This window comes from Raphanus sativus, unplaced genomic scaffold (assembly GCF_000801105.2).
Source record: "Raphanus sativus cultivar WK10039 unplaced genomic scaffold, ASM80110v3 Scaffold0385, whole genome shotgun sequence".
NCBI lineage: Eukaryota > Viridiplantae > Streptophyta > Magnoliopsida > Brassicales > Brassicaceae > Raphanus > Raphanus sativus.
Window position 1 is genome coordinate 1 of NW_026615704.1, and position 17,812 is coordinate 17,812.

General features: G+C 35.5%; 4 protein-coding genes across 6 annotated transcripts; 2 read left to right on the forward strand and 2 right to left on the reverse strand.

Moving 5' to 3' along the window:
• Positions 1-133: 133 nt before the first annotated feature.
• On the forward strand, positions 134-2,853 carry LOC108806084 (serine/arginine-rich SC35-like splicing factor SCL30A). 3 transcript variants are annotated; one of them, XM_056996838.1, is made up of 6 exons: positions 134-249; positions 638-814; positions 1,113-1,190; positions 1,895-2,062; positions 2,147-2,278; positions 2,366-2,853. In XM_056996838.1, the coding sequence occupies exons 2-6, from the start codon at positions 660-662 to the stop codon at positions 2,625-2,627; spliced, it is 795 nt and encodes a 264-aa protein (XP_056852818.1). In that variant the 5' UTR covers positions 134-249; positions 638-659; the 3' UTR covers positions 2,628-2,853. The 3 variants fall into 3 exon arrangements, with proteins under 3 accessions (XP_056852818.1, XP_056852817.1, XP_056852819.1); XM_056996837.1 differs by having other exon boundaries at positions 140-249; positions 641-814; XM_056996839.1 differs by having other exon boundaries at positions 140-249; positions 641-814; positions 2,156-2,278.
• Positions 2,854-5,409: 2,556 nt separating this feature from the next.
• LOC130502021 (transcription repressor MYB5-like) lies at positions 5,410-7,269 on the reverse strand. The gene is made up of 3 exons (XM_056996840.1): positions 6,734-7,269; positions 5,936-6,205; positions 5,410-5,657 (listed from the first exon to the last, which is right to left on the reverse strand). Exons 1-3 carry the CDS (start codon positions 7,027-7,029, stop codon positions 5,456-5,458), a joined length of 768 nt encoding a protein of 255 aa, XP_056852820.1. The 5' UTR covers positions 7,030-7,269; the 3' UTR covers positions 5,410-5,455.
• Positions 7,270-8,341: 1,072 nt separating this feature from the next.
• Positions 8,342-15,115, forward strand: LOC108805882 (MAP3K epsilon protein kinase 1). The gene is made up of 23 exons (XM_018577869.2): positions 8,342-8,469; positions 8,553-8,690; positions 8,800-8,820; positions 8,940-9,013; positions 9,083-9,173; positions 9,244-9,327; positions 9,404-9,505; positions 9,585-9,716; positions 9,810-9,881; positions 9,965-10,068; positions 10,162-10,246; positions 10,331-10,444; positions 10,682-10,921; positions 11,003-11,047; positions 11,174-11,353; positions 11,500-11,583; positions 11,691-11,800; positions 11,890-11,973; positions 12,261-12,840; positions 12,906-13,040; positions 13,122-13,531; positions 13,600-13,714; positions 13,796-15,115. The coding sequence occupies exons 1-23, from the start codon at positions 8,422-8,424 to the stop codon at positions 13,970-13,972; spliced, it is 3,225 nt and encodes a 1,074-aa protein (XP_018433371.1). The 5' UTR covers positions 8,342-8,421; the 3' UTR covers positions 13,973-15,115.
• A 121-nt stretch (positions 15,116-15,236) lies between these two features.
• Positions 15,237-15,563, reverse strand: LOC108805884 (arabinogalactan protein 12). The gene has a single exon (XM_018577871.2). It carries the CDS (start codon positions 15,561-15,563, stop codon positions 15,375-15,377), a length of 189 nt encoding a protein of 62 aa, XP_018433373.1. The 3' UTR covers positions 15,237-15,374.
• Positions 15,564-17,812: the final 2,249 nt, after the last annotated feature.

Here is a 17,812-nt window from a genome sequence, read left to right on the forward strand (position 1 = left end):
ATAAAGTATGGGTGTAAAACTAAAGTCTCGGAAGGATTTGGAGGCAAAAGTCGATAAAGACAACAAAAGAAAGGACTTGAAAGCAAATATAATGAAAAAGGAAAATTAAATAAATAAATAAATAAAGATTGAAGAAAACCCTAATCTCATCGTCTCTCTTCTCTTTTCTCTCCACTTCCTTCCGCGCCGCTTCCTCTCTGTTTTCTCCTTCGCCGTTCGTCGTTTCGTCCAACACTTTCTCAATCTTCGGTAAGATGCATGCTCTATAGCCTCTCCTGATTCTTCTTCTTATCGTAGATTAACGATTGCAATCGCAGACTCTCGTCTCTGATACCATTTAAAAAAAACTCAAATTTCTATCGTTTTTTTTCTGGACCCAATTTATCGAATTGATCTCAGATTTGTAATCTTCGTTGAATGTTAGCTGAAAGGATGAATCTTTATAATGTTAATTCCAATTCAAGTGGAGGATAAAAAAAAACTTGTATCTTTAGCTGAGTAAGCATATGTAATGACATTAGTATCTATAATGTTCTGTAATTAATGAGTTCTTTGTTTGGATTTATTGTTTATTAGAGAATTTTATTTTATTTTATATTTCACTAACTGAGTTTTATATTGGTTGCTTGATGGATAGAAGAGATTGAAGACTAGACTCAATGAGGGGAAGGAGCTACACACCGTCACCACCGAGGGGTTATGGTAGGAGGGGCAGGAGCCCTAGCCCCCGTGGTGGTAGCCGTTACGGTGGTGGGGGTCGTGACAGGGATCTACCTACCAGTCTTTTGGTTCGCAACCTTCGTCATGATTGCAGGTATTATACTATTTACTCCTTTATGTGTATGTAACTCCTTTTAATTGCCTTGTCCCATCTCGCTGACGCTGACATTATCTCTGGACTGTACTTTTTGTGGCCTTGTAAGTTTCATGATTTAGGCTTGTCTGAAAAGGCTGTACAGAAAAAAAGTTAATGTATGACTTGATCATAATAGTTTGATAGATATGTAGGGTTTGGTGGAATATATATGAAGCTTGTAGAATGTAACAGCCTTTAGATACTCTGTTTTCTTCTTGACTATTAACTTGTGCTTACCCTTCTCTCTTGTCTACAGGCAAGAAGACCTTAGGAGGCCATTTGAGCAGTTTGGTCCTGTCAAAGACATCTACCTTCCAAGGGATTATTATACCGGGTGAGCATGATCAGTAGTTAGGGCATTAAAATGTTTAAACACCCAATTCATATTTTACTTTTACTTCAACTAGATCGTGTCTTCTTTTTTTTTAAATCGTTTTCCTTTACTTCCTAAACCACCTTTTGTGAATTCTGTTTGTCTTCAATGCTTTTATTGTCTATTCCTACATCTTCACATCAGCAGCTCATGATTTCTTTGATTTATGAGAATTTTCTTAACTGTCTTGATGTATGAATCTCCTTGTTACATGATTCATACATGTTCAGCCTTGGTAAGTTATAGTACCCCTGAAGTCCACGTCTGTTAAGTCATTGTAGGGAAAGAATATGTTCGATCACTCTTAAAGTGTGTTTATTGAAGTTGTTGAGGTTTAGCAGTGAATCTAAAGAATTGAAGAGACCAATGAAGTATTTAGAGTTTCTTTGGAAGATGTTATGGTAGTGAAGGTTTTGAAGGAAGTTGAGTTTGAGTTCAAATTTCAAGATGTATCAAGTCTTGGAGAAGTCCCATCTTTATACTGAAATGTTCAAGTTATGGAGGCAAGTTCTTGCTTTTTCATGTTTATCATGATGATGGCTTCTATTGCAGGAGATTGTAAAATGTTCAAAAGGTTTCTTGTCATAGCAGTACACCTTCCTTGGTCACTGTCTTTTTGGTTCATAGTCTCAGATTGTTTTTGCTTTTTTTGGGGTTTGTTGCAGAGATCCAAGGGGATTTGGTTTCATCCAATATGTGGATCCTGCTGATGCTGCTGAGGCAAAACATCACATGGAAGGCTATCTTCTTCTTGGTCGTGAGCTGACTGTCGTATTTGCAGAAGAGAATAGGAAGAAGCCAACTGAGATGAGAACAAGGGATCGAGGTGGCAGGTGAGTTCAGTTTCCTCCTCTTTTTTAAAACATTTCTGTAATGTGTATACATCTCAAGCTTGTAACACTTTTTGATGCATGTAGGAGCAACAGATTCAATGACAGAAGACGCTCTCCTCCTCGCTACTCTCGTTCTCCACCCCCTCGACGTGGTGGTAGAACACGATCACGTAGCCGTGACTTTAACTCTCCTCCCCCTAAAAGACATCAATCTAGGTACGCCTGGCTGAGAACGTCATTACAGTTCTCTGATGGATTAAAGACAATTCTCTTAGATCCAACTCCTTTTTTTTGTTTTTACAGGTCTGTCTCACCACAGGAGAGACGATACGAGAAGGAGAGGTCATACTCTCGTTCACCACCACGTAATGGCTCAAGGGCTCGCAGTGGAAGTCGTGAGAAGGTGAAGAAAAGCTACAGCAGGAGCCGGAGCCCAAGAAGAAGCGTGAGCCCCAGAAGAAACAGGAGCTACACTCCTGAACAAGCCAGGAGCCCTGTCCCCAGGCAGAGCAGGAGCCCAAGTCCTCGTGGGGAACGAAATGGAGACCGTTCTCCAAGCCAGTGATTCTCTCTCTTCTCATCTGTTATGCAGCAGTCTTGTTTGTTAGCTATGGCTTTATCAGATATTTGTTTGCAAACTAGGTTGAAACCTCTTGCTTTATTTCTTTGTTTACACAAGTTTTAATACGCTTCTCTTGATGCTTTTGCTTTATGTTTGATCCTTGGATGATGTTAGGACATGACAATGATGTTGCGTATGCGTTTTTGTCGTCTTATCTCTTTTGATCTCATCAACTGGCACCCCACTGGTTTTATGTAGGCCTTCTTGCACTTCCCATGAGAGGAGGTGTGTCAAGAAAATGGACATACTTAAGATCTTTTGATACGAGGAAAGGTTTCAACAGGTGATAGATTATTGTAGGGACACCATAGTTATTATCATCACTTCCACCACAATGTTGAATGAACAACAGTAGTGTGAGCTATAGGTAGGACCTATCCTCATCAATAACTTTCAAGTTTATACAATTTAGTGTAATAACTTCTTTATCCATAACCAAAGACCATATATGGTCTGAACTTAGCTGATAAATTGTTTCTTTGAAGAGGAAAAAAAAACGAAATCGTTTTTACTTGTAAACAAGAAAAAAGAAAGGTGATAAGTAGAACAACACGTGTGTTGGCGATAGCTTTCAAGAGAGAAAAAAGGTTCACATATGAGATAACTAAACTGATGAAGACTATTTGTTGGCAGAGTTGCTACCTAACAAAATTTTATAACATTTATGATTTGATTTATCTCTAAATAATAAGATCAAACTTTCCGTTGAAACACACAACGGATGGCCAGAGCTACCGGTCAATTCTTGCATTTCTTTTAACCTAATTAAGCTTTGCATATTTATTACAAATCCTCAAGACATATCCATCAATATATCATATCGTTTTGAAAGGAAAAAAAAAATATCCTTAACAAGATAAGACATTGAACAATAAGGTTCAAGAAGAGTAGCATGAGTCTCCGCGACTATTATCTTCATATCGGTACGCAATCCTCATCCATTTTTGTTCGTATTTTATTTTGACTATTGACATAATTGCATGTACTAGATATGTGTCTATATATGCAGATGAATGTGTATGGTTCCATGAATGTCATGTATTCCATGCATATACAGATATACCCGGTGTATTTGTTGGTTATAATGTTCTCCTTAGTTGAAATCTTGTTCTTGAGTTTTCTAGTCACGACTTCACAACGGTTTTTCGTTAAACATATATCTAGCAATAAATCAAAAGATCTTAAAAGTACAGCTTAAAAAATAAGAAATTATTCAATAAGATATCATTGTTTCTTGGTCTAAGTTGTTTGGTTGTGCCAGAGGATTTCAGTTATACAGTTGTTTAATTTTGCTGCTCTGATGTGGACCGAAGGGTCAAAGAGAAAGTCACTCGTAGGCGAAGTCGTTAAGGTCAACTTATGTAAACGTCAATTAATCCAAAGGCTTGTAACGATCGGATCTGGTGGTATTATACTAAGCTTGGTATATATTCTAATCTTGTAGCTTCGTCAATTAATCTAAAGGCCCAATACGGATTATGTGGGCCTATTTTTGCTCACGTTAGTCTCCTGGCGTTTTGGTGAAGCCGTAAATGAGGCAACGTGTAAAGGCTCAGTGTGAAACGGGCATGGTGTTCGTTTCGATTTAACGGAATGGTAACGCATGGACCAATCACCAACGAGATAATGAATAAAAAGTAGACATAAACAGTGAACCAGCATAATAAAATACATTGCATTACGCCATCTACGTGCATTTAGTAACATGAAATATAATCATCAATCAACACTATAGTCTAGAAAGTAGAAACATATATAAAGCTATATATAATCTATGGAAAATCTACGAATTCAACTTACTACACAAACCAAGCCATATATGAGAATTCATCTATACATGCTACTACACACATACTTGTGATTGAAATGCTTGTATATATGTACATCTTAGTAACATAAAATCAGTAGCGGATGTAGGAACATATGTAGTCGGGACACATGATTTTTTTCCATTATAATTAATTTTAGAGTTGAAGGTATTTCATAGGCTTTACAATAATTAAGGAAAATTGAAAATCAGTTGGGGGCAGATGACCCCGTAAGCTTACCTTTGCGTCCGCTCCTGCAAAAATTTAAACACTGGACTAGAAAGTAGAAACATATATAGAGATATATGTGATAATGTGAAGCACTTAAGAAATGAGAGTATTCAACTTATTATACAACCGATATGTGACTTCATTTATACCTGCAAATATATACTCGTGATTAACAAAATTAAGAATGGCAAGGTTTGAGTTTTGATTCAAATTTAGAATTACATGAAAATGGAGTGCATCCTTTTTGTATGTAAGCTTTTCCAGAATAGGGTTAGTAGCCTGCCTTTTATATACATAACAAACGGATGCAATTTTTATGGAGATTAAACAAATAAAATATCTTGTATCATAATTTAGTTTTCACATTGCACTTGATTAAAAACGAAACAAGAATCTTATTTAACTTACACAACAATATAAACACACTAGGACGATGATGGAATATATTAGACTAAACAAGACTGTTTGTAAGCACCTAATATATAAGAGAGTGATATAATTAAATTATTGATTAGAATTAGGCATGAAGTGGATACATGATCTTCGAAAAACACAAGAGAAATATCCATATATGAATATGCATATATGTAAATGAATATGTTATCAGTTACACTTATATGAGGTTTTGTAATCACATATCGCCACAAAACAACTTAGCACACATATATTAAATCGCATGAGTACCCACTTCTCGAAGCATGGTAGATATAGAAGATATCACGATCGATCCAATCATATATCTTCTAAGCTCTGGCCATGTTCTAAGCTCGACGACGTTCCAACAATCTCATCAGTACAATCTTGCATCCGAAACGGCTGTGATATTGGGATATTACTATCAACAGGATCATCATTGATAAGCGCATTTAGAAACGAAGAAAACTTATCATCGTAACAGAAACCAAAGTCTTCGTCGTCTTCACCACCAAAGAAGCTGAAACTTTTTTTTTTTTTTTTTTTTTTTTTTTTTTTTTTTTTTTTTAAACTTTTCCTTTTATTCATTCTACTTCCCTAAAGGGATATTGTTTCAGAATTTACCAAATAGAAGCAAGCTGAAAGGCAGGGAAATAAAAAACACATGTGCAACAAGAAGGAATTTTCATAAAGCAAGCTGAATAAGGCAAGTCAAGATGGGAAGTTGTGGAACCATAGCTGAAGATATCTTTCTCCGGATTGTAATGGAATTGGGCTGATCCTGGTATTGCTCCCAACAATCTGATCCATACCAAGAAGCTGAAACTTATCTTGCTAGCTCCATTTCCGCTACTAACGGTGGTAACATCAGTGTGAGAACTAGAGTTAGGCTCTAGTAGATTTTGTCCAGCGGAAACTTCTTCTCCGGGTTTATGATCTGCGTCTAGAGGCTTGTGGGTTTGAGGATCAATGCCTTGGCTTAAGAGTTTCTTACGAAGATGAGTGTTCCAATAGTTCTTGATCTCATTATCAGTCCTTCCCGGTATCCTTCCCGCGATCAGTGACCACCTTACAACACACATTATATTGAATTAGCATGATCATATATGCGACTTTAGAACAACGATGATTACTTGCTAATCCTATAAAACAAGCTTATGTGTAGCTCATCTTAGTTACACTTTCTTAATATATATACATATTTGAAATTCAACTCAATCCATATATAACATTACCTTAGAAATAAAACTAATCTTTAATTAAATAACAAGAATCTGAAGAAGGGATTACTATTTTGTTGAAAATTCAATAAACACATGTATCAATTTATGATAGTTAATTATGTCTATCACAATAAGAAAGAAGAAGACTATATACATGTAAATAGTAGTAAAATGTGATAAAACAAAAGAATCTTCATGTTTATGTAGAAGAAATTAAACCCTAACTTAAAATAATGTTTATGCATAGCACACACATACATGTACATATATATAACACTACTATCTTCTGTATATGTAGTTTGATTAATCAAAACTAATTATATTTTTATTTTTCTGAATAGTTATATATACGTTAGATAGGTATGTTTCGCACCGGTTGCCAAGGAGGCGATGAAGGCGGAGGATGAGATCTTCCTCGTCGAGAGTGATACCACCGCGTTTTACAGTCGGCCGGAGATAGTTCATCCACCGTAGACGGCAGCTTTTCCCACATCGGAGTAAGCCAGCTCTTTTGGGAAGCGATCTCCACCTTCCTTCGCCTTCTTTCTCGATGAAGCTCACAAGAATCTCGTCCTCCTCCGCCGTCCACGGTCCTCTCTTCATCCCCATCTTCATGCAACATGGGGACGTTTTCTTCGTGACCTGCTTCTTCACGCCAGATGACGTCATGTCCGCCGTCTTCAACAGAGAGTTCTCTCTAGGGTTTGGTGAGCTCTTTGAGTTTCTCTCGATTGGTTAGATTCTTTCTCTCAATGTTCTCTCTCTCTCTTCCATAGTCTAGTGATGTTACCAATGAACCTACCGACCTTTTGCTCACTCTCTAGTTTTCAGCGTTTGATGGTTACGCGCTTCTAGTTTCAATTCTATTTATTTATTTTCTTAAGATTTGTAAGACTATAATCAAGATGGTTACCAGTTACCACCCTTAGCAATGATCGAGTGATCCGTTAATCTACCAACATCTAAATCTAAGTTCATAAAATGAACTAACCGGTCATGGTGAAATAGCTAGAAACGAAGATACAACGAGTTTGCATTGTGGTTCCTATGTGCCATGTAGTATGGACTGGTGCATTACTATTCATGGGGTTTAAAACAACTCTGGACTAGAAATCATATGATATATATTTTCTTCATCAGTTTAGATGCTCAATGATCTATACATACTAATCATTAAAATTATGGGTGCACAACAGGATATAAAGGGAGTATCTTCTATTAGTTTTTTTTTTAAAACATGTAATCAAAAAACCTTTTAGTTATTAATTCTCTTACAGCACGTATTGTTTTGGATTTAATATATTTTTTTGTTAAGATATTTTTTTTTTCTTAGATTTTCTGGCAGTTCCTAACTGATGACGTTGCCCTGAGAACCAAATTACCAAAACAAATGTTTTATCTGTATAGGCTCAAGACTGACAACGCAGGTATAGATGGTTTCTTAATTATTTGTATTAAGGATAACATTTCTATGAAATCAGTTTGAGTGGCCACACAACATCCGCTTATTCCAACTCCTCTGAATGAAAAAGCTGAATAAAAACAAAGTGTTTAACATCGTTGATATTACATTAATGAATACTAACCACTTTGATTTTTCTTTTTACATCAACCACTTTGATATAACGTTGTTGATATTACATTAATGAATACTAACCACTTTCATTTTAATTTTCTTGACATCAACCACCTTCATTACAAATAAATTCATTAACAATGACATAAACTAATGAAATAAACATTTAATATTTACACCGACTCTTAAAACCATAAAAATTCAGTAATTGAACAAAAGGCCAGATATTTTTCTTACAAATGAGGAAACAGTGGGGTAATTACGTAAAGAAAGAAAAAAAGAATGGACCCCATAAAAAAAGATAGGAACGAGAGTCACTTTCCAACTATAAAACCTGATTTGTTTTCTTTCCTTTCAAATTTATTTTGTCGTTTTATTTAAAAATTTACCAATAGCATTGTTTTGTTTTTCACCACTGTATCAGAGCTGGCTGGTTAGCAACATCAGAATATCTCTCTCTCTCTCTGTATCTGCAACGAGAAGATATGACGTCATCTCAGTTCAACAAATCAAAGTCTCCCGACAACAAATACGTAAGCTTTCGCTTTCAGCTTTTCTCCATGGTTCTGTTATAACTCTCAAAAGTTGAGTTATGATTTTTTTTTAACGTATATAGATGCTTGGAGATGAAATTGGTAAAGGAGCTTATGCTCGAGTTTACAAAGGACTAGACTTGAAGAATGGTGACTTTGTTGCCATTAAACAAGTCTCGTTGGAGAATGTTGTTCAAGATGATGATCTCAACACTATTATGGTTTGTTACTTTTATCTATAGTCTGACCACATGTGGTCTCGTAATTTTCTTTGCCAACTTCTATACTGACTTGAATCTTGGTGATGTTACATGTGGAATGTACACACAGCAAGAAATTGATCTCTTGAAGGTACCTTCTTTAGCTTTAACACTGACTCTGTTTCTAAGCTGATTTACAAAATTTAGATCATAATGTTAAATTGAGATATATGGGTTTCTTTTGAATTAATGGTTAACATTTCATTGCAGAACTTGAACCATAAGAACATTGTCAAGTATATTGGTTCGTGGAAGACAAAGACTCACCTTCACATCATTCTTGAGTAAGTTGTTTTTTGTTTGTTTGTTTGTTTTGTTGGTCCACGCTGGAGTTCAAAATTATATGTTTGCAGGTATGTTGAGAATGGCTCTCTTGCAAACAATGTTAAACCAAATAAATTTGGACCATTCCCAGAATCTTTGGTGGCTGTTTACATTGCTCAGGTTCAGTTTATATATATCTTATTTCTACTTAAGTTTTTTTATGAAACTGTGTACTCACTAGTGAATACAGGTCTTGGAAGGTTTAGTGTATCTTCATGAGCAGGGTGTCATACACCGTGATATCAAGGGTGCAAATATTTTGACCACAAAGGAGGCATGTGTCCATTTTTATTTTATTATTATTTATTATTAATTTTGGTATCAAGATACTTAACTGTCTGATACTTCAGGGTCTTGTTAAGCTTGCTGACTTTGGAGTTGCTACTAAACTAAGCGAGTCTGAGTTCAACACTCACTCAGTGGCTGGATCACCTTACTGGATGGCTCCTGAGGTTACACCTTTGACCTTCATCACCATATTCTCTTTTAGGTTAATTTTTTTGAAATACTTTTTCACCTGATTGTTTTCAGGTTATTGAATTGTCTGGAGTTTGTGCTGCTTCTGACATTTGGAGCGTTGGATGTACCGTTATCGAACTTCTTACATGTGTTCCTCCTTACTTTGATATGCAACCCAATGCAGCTCTGTATCGTATTGTTCAGGTTTTTTTGACAATGTTTTGCATTCATTAATTAGCCAATAAAGTTTAGGCAGAAGTGAACAAAACTATATGGCCTCTCTATGGTATTATTCAGGATGATAGCCCTCCTATTCCTGATAGTCTTTCTCCAGATATTACAGACTTCCTACGACAGTGCTTCAAGAAGGTATGGTTTTTTTATGCAACCATGTCAGAGTCAGTCCAGATACCTACTCCATCTGATTTTGTATTGTATTGTGCACATTACAGGATTCAAGGCAGAGGCCTGATGCAAAGACATTGCTCTCTCACCCTTGGATAAGGAACTCTAGACAGGCATTGCAGTCCTCACTTCGGAATAAAGGAACTATTAAGTGAGAACCTGTTGTTATCTGTCTCATGTTAGGGAGCTGCAATAGTGTGCCTAGGTTCCACTAAATCTTTAATGCTGTCCCTTGGGTATGCAGATATATGAAAGAAGCCGCTGCAAGTTCAGAGAAGGATGATGAAGGAAGTCAACTTTCAGCAGAAAAAGCTGGGATGTCAAAAACTGTAAGATTCCTCAGCTGTAATTTACCATTAGTCATTCTTTTTTTTTTAAAGATGCAAATAAGGAATTTAGAGATGTAAAAGCAGAAGGCATCTGAACATGATGAAGTACCTGGAAATCTTGAAACCGAAGATTCCATCCAGGTGGACCAGCCATCACATAGTCTTGGCCAAAAAGATGAAGATCACATGCTTAGAAAGGTTAGTTGTGATAGTCTTAGATAATATGGTTCACATGGCAGTGTACTATGTTTTGAGCTGATTGATAAGTTCCCTGTTCTTGACTAATAAGTTACATTTGAGACAGGTATTGTTTGTTATTGGGTCTTAGTCTTTTTCTTTACAAATTTATGATCTTATTGCAACAGTTTTCTTTACTTTTTTGAATAATGTGGTCTTACTAATTGTTTTTTTTTTCTTGCTGTTTCTATCTCGAAGGCTGTGAAAACTCCATCAAGCGTTGGTGGGAATGAACTAAGTAGATTTAGTGATCCTCCTCCTGGGAATGCTTCTTTGCTTCCCAAGGGAAAATTTAATGAAGCCTCAACATCAATGCCTCCATCACATGAAATCCATGGTGGTGATTCTCCTGTCGCAGATGGTGGAAAGATTGGTGTTTGTGATCCTTGCCTCTTAATGATGGGTGTTTTGAAAGATGTTATTGACATTGATGGCTTGGTATGTTCTGTCTTGAGAATGCAGGTTTGGTAATTCAAGTTAGTACACTGGTGGTGACACAGTTTCTATCTTGTTTTGCAGGTAACTGATGAAAATGTACCCGCAGAAAATCTTCACCCTCTGCAGGTACACTTCTTCATCCTCTGAGAATGACATTGTTTCTCAACTCTGTTTTAGTTGTTTCCATGTTGTCAGTGGTTCCAAACCTTAGAATCCATTGGTTGAGTTTTTTTTTTTAATTTTTGTGTGTAGGCAGTGGAGTTCAGCAGATTGGTGAGCTCCTTAAGGCCAGATGAATCAGAAGATGCAATAGGTTCTTCCTGTGAGAAACTTGCTGTCATGTTTCGTCAGAGACCTGAACAGAAGACAGTATTTGTGACACAGCATGGTTTCCTCCCTCTGATGGATCTACTCCATGTTCCTAAACCTCCAGTATGTTTATTTGTAATCGAGCAGTATTTTTTTTTTTGTCCTCTATCATCAATAGTTGTCAGTTCATGTTTATGTTCATCATCAGTGTTTGATGTGAAGACTAAATGGATAATGTTTTATGAATCTTTTCTGGTGTTTTTAATTAGGTAATATATGCCGTGCTGCAGCTGATAAACGAAGTTGTTAAAGATAACACTGAGTTCCAGGAAAATGCTTGTCTTGTTGGTCTTGTAAGTTCTTCCATTTGGTTGGAGAGTTCTCAAATAGTCTAGTCTTTTCTTTGTTGTGGCAAAAAAAAAAAAACCAAGAAAGTTGATTATTCCAAGTGATATGGCAGATACCTGTGGTAATGAGTTTTGCTGGTCCTGGTCCTGATCCTGAGAGGAATCATTCTCAAGGAATACGTATGGAAGCAGCTTACTTCTTGCTGCAGCTTTGTCAATCAAGGTTATTAACAGTCACCAACTCTTTATTACTTTCTTCTTAGTTTTTTTTTTGTATAAGTCATAGAGTTGATTTGGTACCTTTCTTTACAGCTCCACAACATTGCAAATGTTCATAGCTTGTGGTGGAATACCAGTTTTGGTTGGATTTATCGAAGCAGATTATGCCAAACACAGGTCAGTACTGTCTACCATCTTTTTTTGGTGTTTTGAAATCCTTTCAAGTTTCAACGTAGTAAATGGAGATATCATGTAGCCAGTGTTCTAAAAATCGGTTTAGTCGGCAAATCAGTGAACAATTTTTTAAAACTATAACGACTTCTTGAACACACCAGCAGAATCTGTTTTTGTAAATCTGAACTTATATTCTATCTAACTTATGGTCTGTGCTTGTTCTATTGTAAACGGTTGATTTACTTCTATTATGTACTACTAATTTCTAGTGATTTGAGTTTTTTTACCAGGGAGATGGTTCACTTAGCTATTGATGGGATGTGGCATGTATTCAAACACAAAATGTCCACGCCGTTAAATGACCTCTGCCGTATAGCTGCAAAGAATGGAGTTCTTCCTAGGCTGATCAACACTCTTGTTAGCTTGAATGAAACAACCAGGCTGGCTTTTATATCAGGAGGTCCACTGAGTGTGGATGGTCAAGCTCCACAAGCTCGCTCTGGTCAGCTTGATCAGCCTGAGTCTTCACTCAGTGTGATTGATCAGCCTGATGTGTTGAAAACAAGTCATGGTGGTGGTGAAGAGCCTTCTCATGCTTCAACTTCAACTTCTCAAAGAACAGATATTCATCAACCTAGATTGAGCAGTGTTGCAGAAGAAAAAGCTAGACCTGGAAGTACCACATCGTCTTGTTCACTTGCCCATATATTCTCTGGAGATGTTGCAAGTGAATACTTGGAGAAAGCGGCTGATCTTCTTCTTGTATTTGCTACTGCTGATACAACAGTCAAGTCACACATGTGCAGCCAAAGCTTACTCAGTCTTCTTTTCAACATGTTCAACCGTGTAGAACCTCATATTCTGTTAAAGGTACTTGTAAAGCTCCTTAAGATTAATCTTCATGTCACATATATACTTACACTGCCTTTTTGCAGATACTGGAGTGCATCAATCATTTATCCACTGATCCAAATTGCTTAGAGACTCTTCAGCGTTCAGATGCAATCAAACATTTGATCCCTAACCTTGACCTTAAAGAAGGGAATCTTGTTTATCAGATCCATCACGAGGTTACCTTCAAGAATTTGCATATAGATAATAACTAAAAGGACATAATAGTTTGGTTTACTAAAAGTTTAAAATTGATGTAGGTGCTTAGTGCACTATTCAACCTGTGCAAGATCAACAAGGGGAGGCAAGAACAAGCAGCTGAGCAGGGAATCATACCGCACCTGATGCTTATCATCATGTCGGACTCTTCTCTGAAACAATATGCACTGCCACTCCTATGTGATATGGCTCATGCATCTCCGAGCTCAAGAGAGCAGTTAAGAGCTCACGGCGGTCTGGACGTGTACATGAGTTTGCTTGATGATGAATCTTGGTCTGTAACAGCGTTGGATTCGCTTGCCATTTGCTTGGCGCATGACAATGAGAGTAGCCACAAGGTGGAGCAGGCGTTGCTCAAGAAGGATGCGGTTCAGAAGTTAGTTAACTTCTTCAAGAGCTGCCCTGAGAGACACTTTGTGCATATATTGGAGCCGTTCTTGAAGATTATAACGTAAGTTAGAAGTACATTGTGATGTTGCCAGCTTCTTTAGTCTCATTCTTGTGATTCTTGATTTACAGGAAATCGTATAGGATCAACAAGACACTAGCTGTGAATGGATTGACTTCGTTGCTTGTTTCAAGGCTAGACCATCAAGATGCCATTGTTAGACTTAATCTCCTGAAACTCATCAAGGTTAATATTATCTAAGTTCTTGCTTGTTTTTTTTTTTCTTGTTTTGTTTGGTGTTTTGAGTGTTTTTGTTTGGACTCTCAGGCTGTGTACGAGCACCATCCAAAGCCAAAACAGCTGATAGTAGAGAACGGCCTACCTCAAAAGCTGCAAGTTCTGATAGAAGAAAGACGTGATGGACAAAGTTCAGGAGGGCAAGTTCTGGTGAAGCAACTGGCTACCTCTCTGCTCAAAGCACTCTACATCAACACAGTTTTGTGACTGTACATTCACTCCCATTTTTGCAAGAAGAATTCACCCAAAAGTGTATATCTTCTTCTTCTTTATTTTAAAACATGATTTCACCTGAGGATGGTGGCGATTGATTGAAAACTTTAAAATGTTAGCTTGTGTTGCACTCTTGGGTTATTTTAGTACCTAGAGATGCCAACGCCTCAGGTTTTTTGGGGGGTAATATGTTGAAGTATTAGTATGTTTAAAAGATTTTGGTTTGTGATATATTTTAAAAATGAATGGAGAAGCTATTTTGTAAGCAAATTGTTCTATATTCAACATTCACAAGCTACTCCAAAATTTTTATGTGGTAACTTATATTCAGCCAATCAAAAGAAAAGTTTGTATTCCTTTTTTTGAATGAATGTATTCATCTTTACCTTTTGCTTAAGAGGATTGGCTTCCATCATCCACTCTTTTTTTCATTAGCCGGCCGTAAAGATGAATTATGAATACAAATAAATTTATGAACATGGAGAACATTCTGAAAAGAAGGAGGAAAAAAAAGCAAAATACTATTAAAACCATACAAAGTGGCGGCCACTTACAAAATTACAGGTATTCATCCAAGTACACAAGCATGGAACTGATAGAGAAAAAACTAAAAGTATGGTCCCATCATTGCTTTTGTGCATCTCACATGGCTTAACATGTTAGTGTCTGCTTACCATCATCCCATAGTCCGAATATATACCTTTTGTTTATTCTATTGCTCAAGTTGATCTGAAACTCTAGCTAATGTTAACCTAATATGTCTTTGAAGCTAGATTTCGGTTACGTTTCAACTCTTAGCTAGTTATATGAATATCAAAACTGACTAGATGTCTTTTTAGGGTACGATTTACAGTTACTCCCACTTTTGAGTTTAAATGCAAGTTTGATACACCTACTTAAGGTTGCGAGAGATGCCTCTCCTAATTTTACCACCGTTGGGATTTATTGTCCCCATAAATTTTCTTCTGTTCGTTATATTCTATATTGTGAAAAGTTATTCCACTAGAATTTTATCGGGTACACTCCAAGGCCATACGTGATATGTCGATAAGAACAATGCTGATACTGACCAGTGACCACAAATAATTCAACGACACCAAGACCCTCCAAAATTTCACAGCTCATCGCATCATTGCTCGAAGATGTGTGGTCGGTTACTATTATCATTTGTGTTAACGAACCCCACAAACATATATAGTGGTATAAATTATGAAACATAAACACAAACACTCTCATGCAATTTAATTAATACCCGAAGTTTAAATTAAAAATATATAATATATAGTAGTCCAAATATTAGAAACAATAACAAAAAGCTCATGCGATAACAAAATAAACAGAAGAAAAGAGAAAAGAAGTAGCAAACAATAACTCTATATGGTATGTAGAGATTGGTTTAGAAGAGAAACCCAGATGCCAAAGCAGCAACAGATGCAAACAATGCTGGGACGAACATAGCAGCAGCATCGGAAGTAGGACTTGGAGCTGGAGACTCTGTTGTCTGAGCCGCCACATTTCCTACGGCTGAGAAAGCCACAATAGCCACCGTCAACACCACCATAAGCTTCATCTTCATTGACTCCATCCCTCCTCTTTTGCACTTGGAAGAAATTTAGTCAAAATATTATTTGTGTGGTTTTGCTTGTGGTGCGGTGTTGAGTTTGTGGTGGCCTTCTGGTTTTGAAAAGGTATTTATAAGCCAACAGTGGGAATGTTGGTTCATAGAGACAGCTCTATAAAAATAGTTTACCTTTTTTTTTTTTAGTAAAGGAAGCACTTAGCTGGGCAAGGTCGCATATAAATATTTTGAAATGTAATTTTGTAAATGTGAATATAAATTGGGTATTGTTCGTGAATAAGAAAGAAACAAAACATGTTGTCCAAAGTGTTTGAACAGCTGGCAGAGATTGGCTGTCTCTTCGCCCAAACTATATTGTTGTTTTCTTAACCACTCTGTTCTTTCTTTACAGCCTCACCACTCATTCATTACTAAAGTTTCATATTCTAATTCATACGGTATTATACTATATAATTTATATCATTATTTTGGTTATAGTGAACATCTTCTTCTAATTCATACGGTAGGTTAGAAAAAAATGTTGCTTTCAACATACGTAAATTGTATTGAACTTCGTGGAGATATTTTATTTTAAGGATTTAGATTCTAGAAGATGTCTTTGGCATTCATCTTGGTTCAGATGTGATTCTTTTTTACAACATGGTTTAGTACAAATGGTAAACTCTATGTTCGAAAAATATATAATATGCTTTGTCCAGTTTTATGACTTCTATCCTTTCTTATTCAATGTATCGAGCTTTAGATTATAATGTATAACTTGTATAATTATGTATGATCACCACGTTAAACAATTGGCTTGTTCTGAAAAAAAATATGTTTAATCAAGATTACGTATCCTTATTGTCGACTCATGATTCGTGAATCTAAAGATATCGTGTGAACACTCAAAATAATGTAGGTTTAGATGAAATTCAAGAACTCAAGGATTGGGACTTAACTTAATTAGTTATAATCTTCTTTTTGTTCTTTGACAATTTTGTAATGTCAGATAGAAAACTCTAAAGGTGATTGCGTAACTAAATGACCATTTAGCCGTTTTAGCCTTTAGAGTTCCGTTGAAACTAATGATAATGCGTTTCCCCAACGTTCATAGTTTCATATCATATCAAACTATGAAAATGACCAACCACCCCCTTTCCTAAGATCATAAGATCTTTTTTTTCTTCACACTAGTTTAATGTCTTCTAATGTCGGCCATTTATTTTGTTTTAAATCATTATTAAAACGGGAAATCGACCAAAAAAATACTGAACTTTGCGGGAATTGCCAAAAGAAACCTGAACATATGGGCTGGTCAAACAAAACACAAACTTTTCATTGACTTTAGAATTAATTAACAATGTTTTCGTTGACTTGCCAATTTAGCACGCCGTCAGCAAATTTAACAGAAAAAATGACATCGTTAAATGTTGGTGTTAGGTGAAACGACGTCGTTTTGAAATAAGATGAAACGACGTCGTTTTACATGATTTCAAAATAAAATCAAGTCGACCATTGGGTTGGGTTTGAACCCAGGTTGTTTGGACCAAATGACAAGGTACTTTACCACTAGGCTAGTGGCTCAATCATTGAAACTATTAACACATTTAGTTATATTTGGTACTGATTGAATATAAAAAATTATCTAAAACTTAAAAAGATCTTTAAAATTTCTAAAAACTGAAAAATTAATTCCAAAAAGAAATATTTCATTTTTCGGATTATAAAAAAATTGAAAAAAAATCGAAAAAAATTCCAAAAAGTTAAAATATTTCAAATCGGAAAACATATAATCAGAAACTATAAAAAATAATTTTATTATTATTATTATTAGTGTTTTTTTTATAGTTTCTTATTATATGTTTTCAGATTTGAAAATTTTTATCACTTTTTTTTGAATTTGTTTTCGAATTATTTTATTTTTTTCAAATTTCTTTTAATAATTTGAAAAATGAAAATTTTCTTTTTGGCATTTTTATAAAAAAATAAAAAAATTAAAAAAATTATTTTTATAGATTCTGATTATTTCAGATTCAAATTTCTTTATAATTTTTTTTTGTTATTTTTCAATTTTTTTTATTTTTTTCATTTTTTTAATCTTAAATGAAATTTTCTTTTTTTGGAATTTGTTTTTAAAAATGTAAAATTTGGAAGATTTTTGATTTTTAAAAGTAAAAATAAATTTTATTTTTAATTTCAATTTCAAAATTAATTTTATAAAAAAATCTTTATTTTTCAAAATTTTGGAATTTTAAAGACTTTTTAAATTTTTAGAG

Coding starts and splice junctions, on each gene's coding strand:
- LOC108805882 (XM_018577869.2), top strand. CDS start 8,422: ATGACGTCATCTCAGTTCAACAAATCAAAGTCTCCCGACAACAAATAC. Junction 8,821..8,939: donor AAGAAATTGATCTCTTGAAG/GTACCTTCTTTA, acceptor ATTTCATTGCAG/AACTTGAACCATAAGAACAT. Junction 13,715..13,795: donor ATCTCCTGAAACTCATCAAG/GTTAATATTATC, acceptor TTGGACTCTCAG/GCTGTGTACGAGCACCATCC.
- LOC108806084 (XM_056996838.1), top strand. CDS start 660: ATGAGGGGAAGGAGCTACACACCGTCACCACCGAGGGGTTATGGTAGG. Junction 815..1,112: donor AACCTTCGTCATGATTGCAG/GTATTATACTAT, acceptor TCTTGTCTACAG/GCAAGAAGACCTTAGGAGGC. Junction 1,191..1,894: donor CCAAGGGATTATTATACCGG/GTGAGCATGATC, acceptor GGTTTGTTGCAG/AGATCCAAGGGGATTTGGTT.
- LOC108805884 (XM_018577871.2), bottom strand. CDS start 15,563: ATGGAGTCAATGAAGATGAAGCTTATGGTGGTGTTGACGGTGGCTATT.
- LOC130502021 (XM_056996840.1), bottom strand. CDS start 7,029: ATGACGTCATCTGGCGTGAAGAAGCAGGTCACGAAGAAAACGTCCCCA. Junction 6,206..6,733: donor CATCGCCTCCTTGGCAACCG/GTGCGAAACATA, acceptor GTGTGTTGTAAG/GTGGTCACTGATCGCGGGAA. Junction 5,658..5,935: donor TTCTTGGTATGGATCAGATT/GTTGGGAGCAAT, acceptor AAAAAGTTTCAG/CTTCTTTGGTGGTGAAGACG.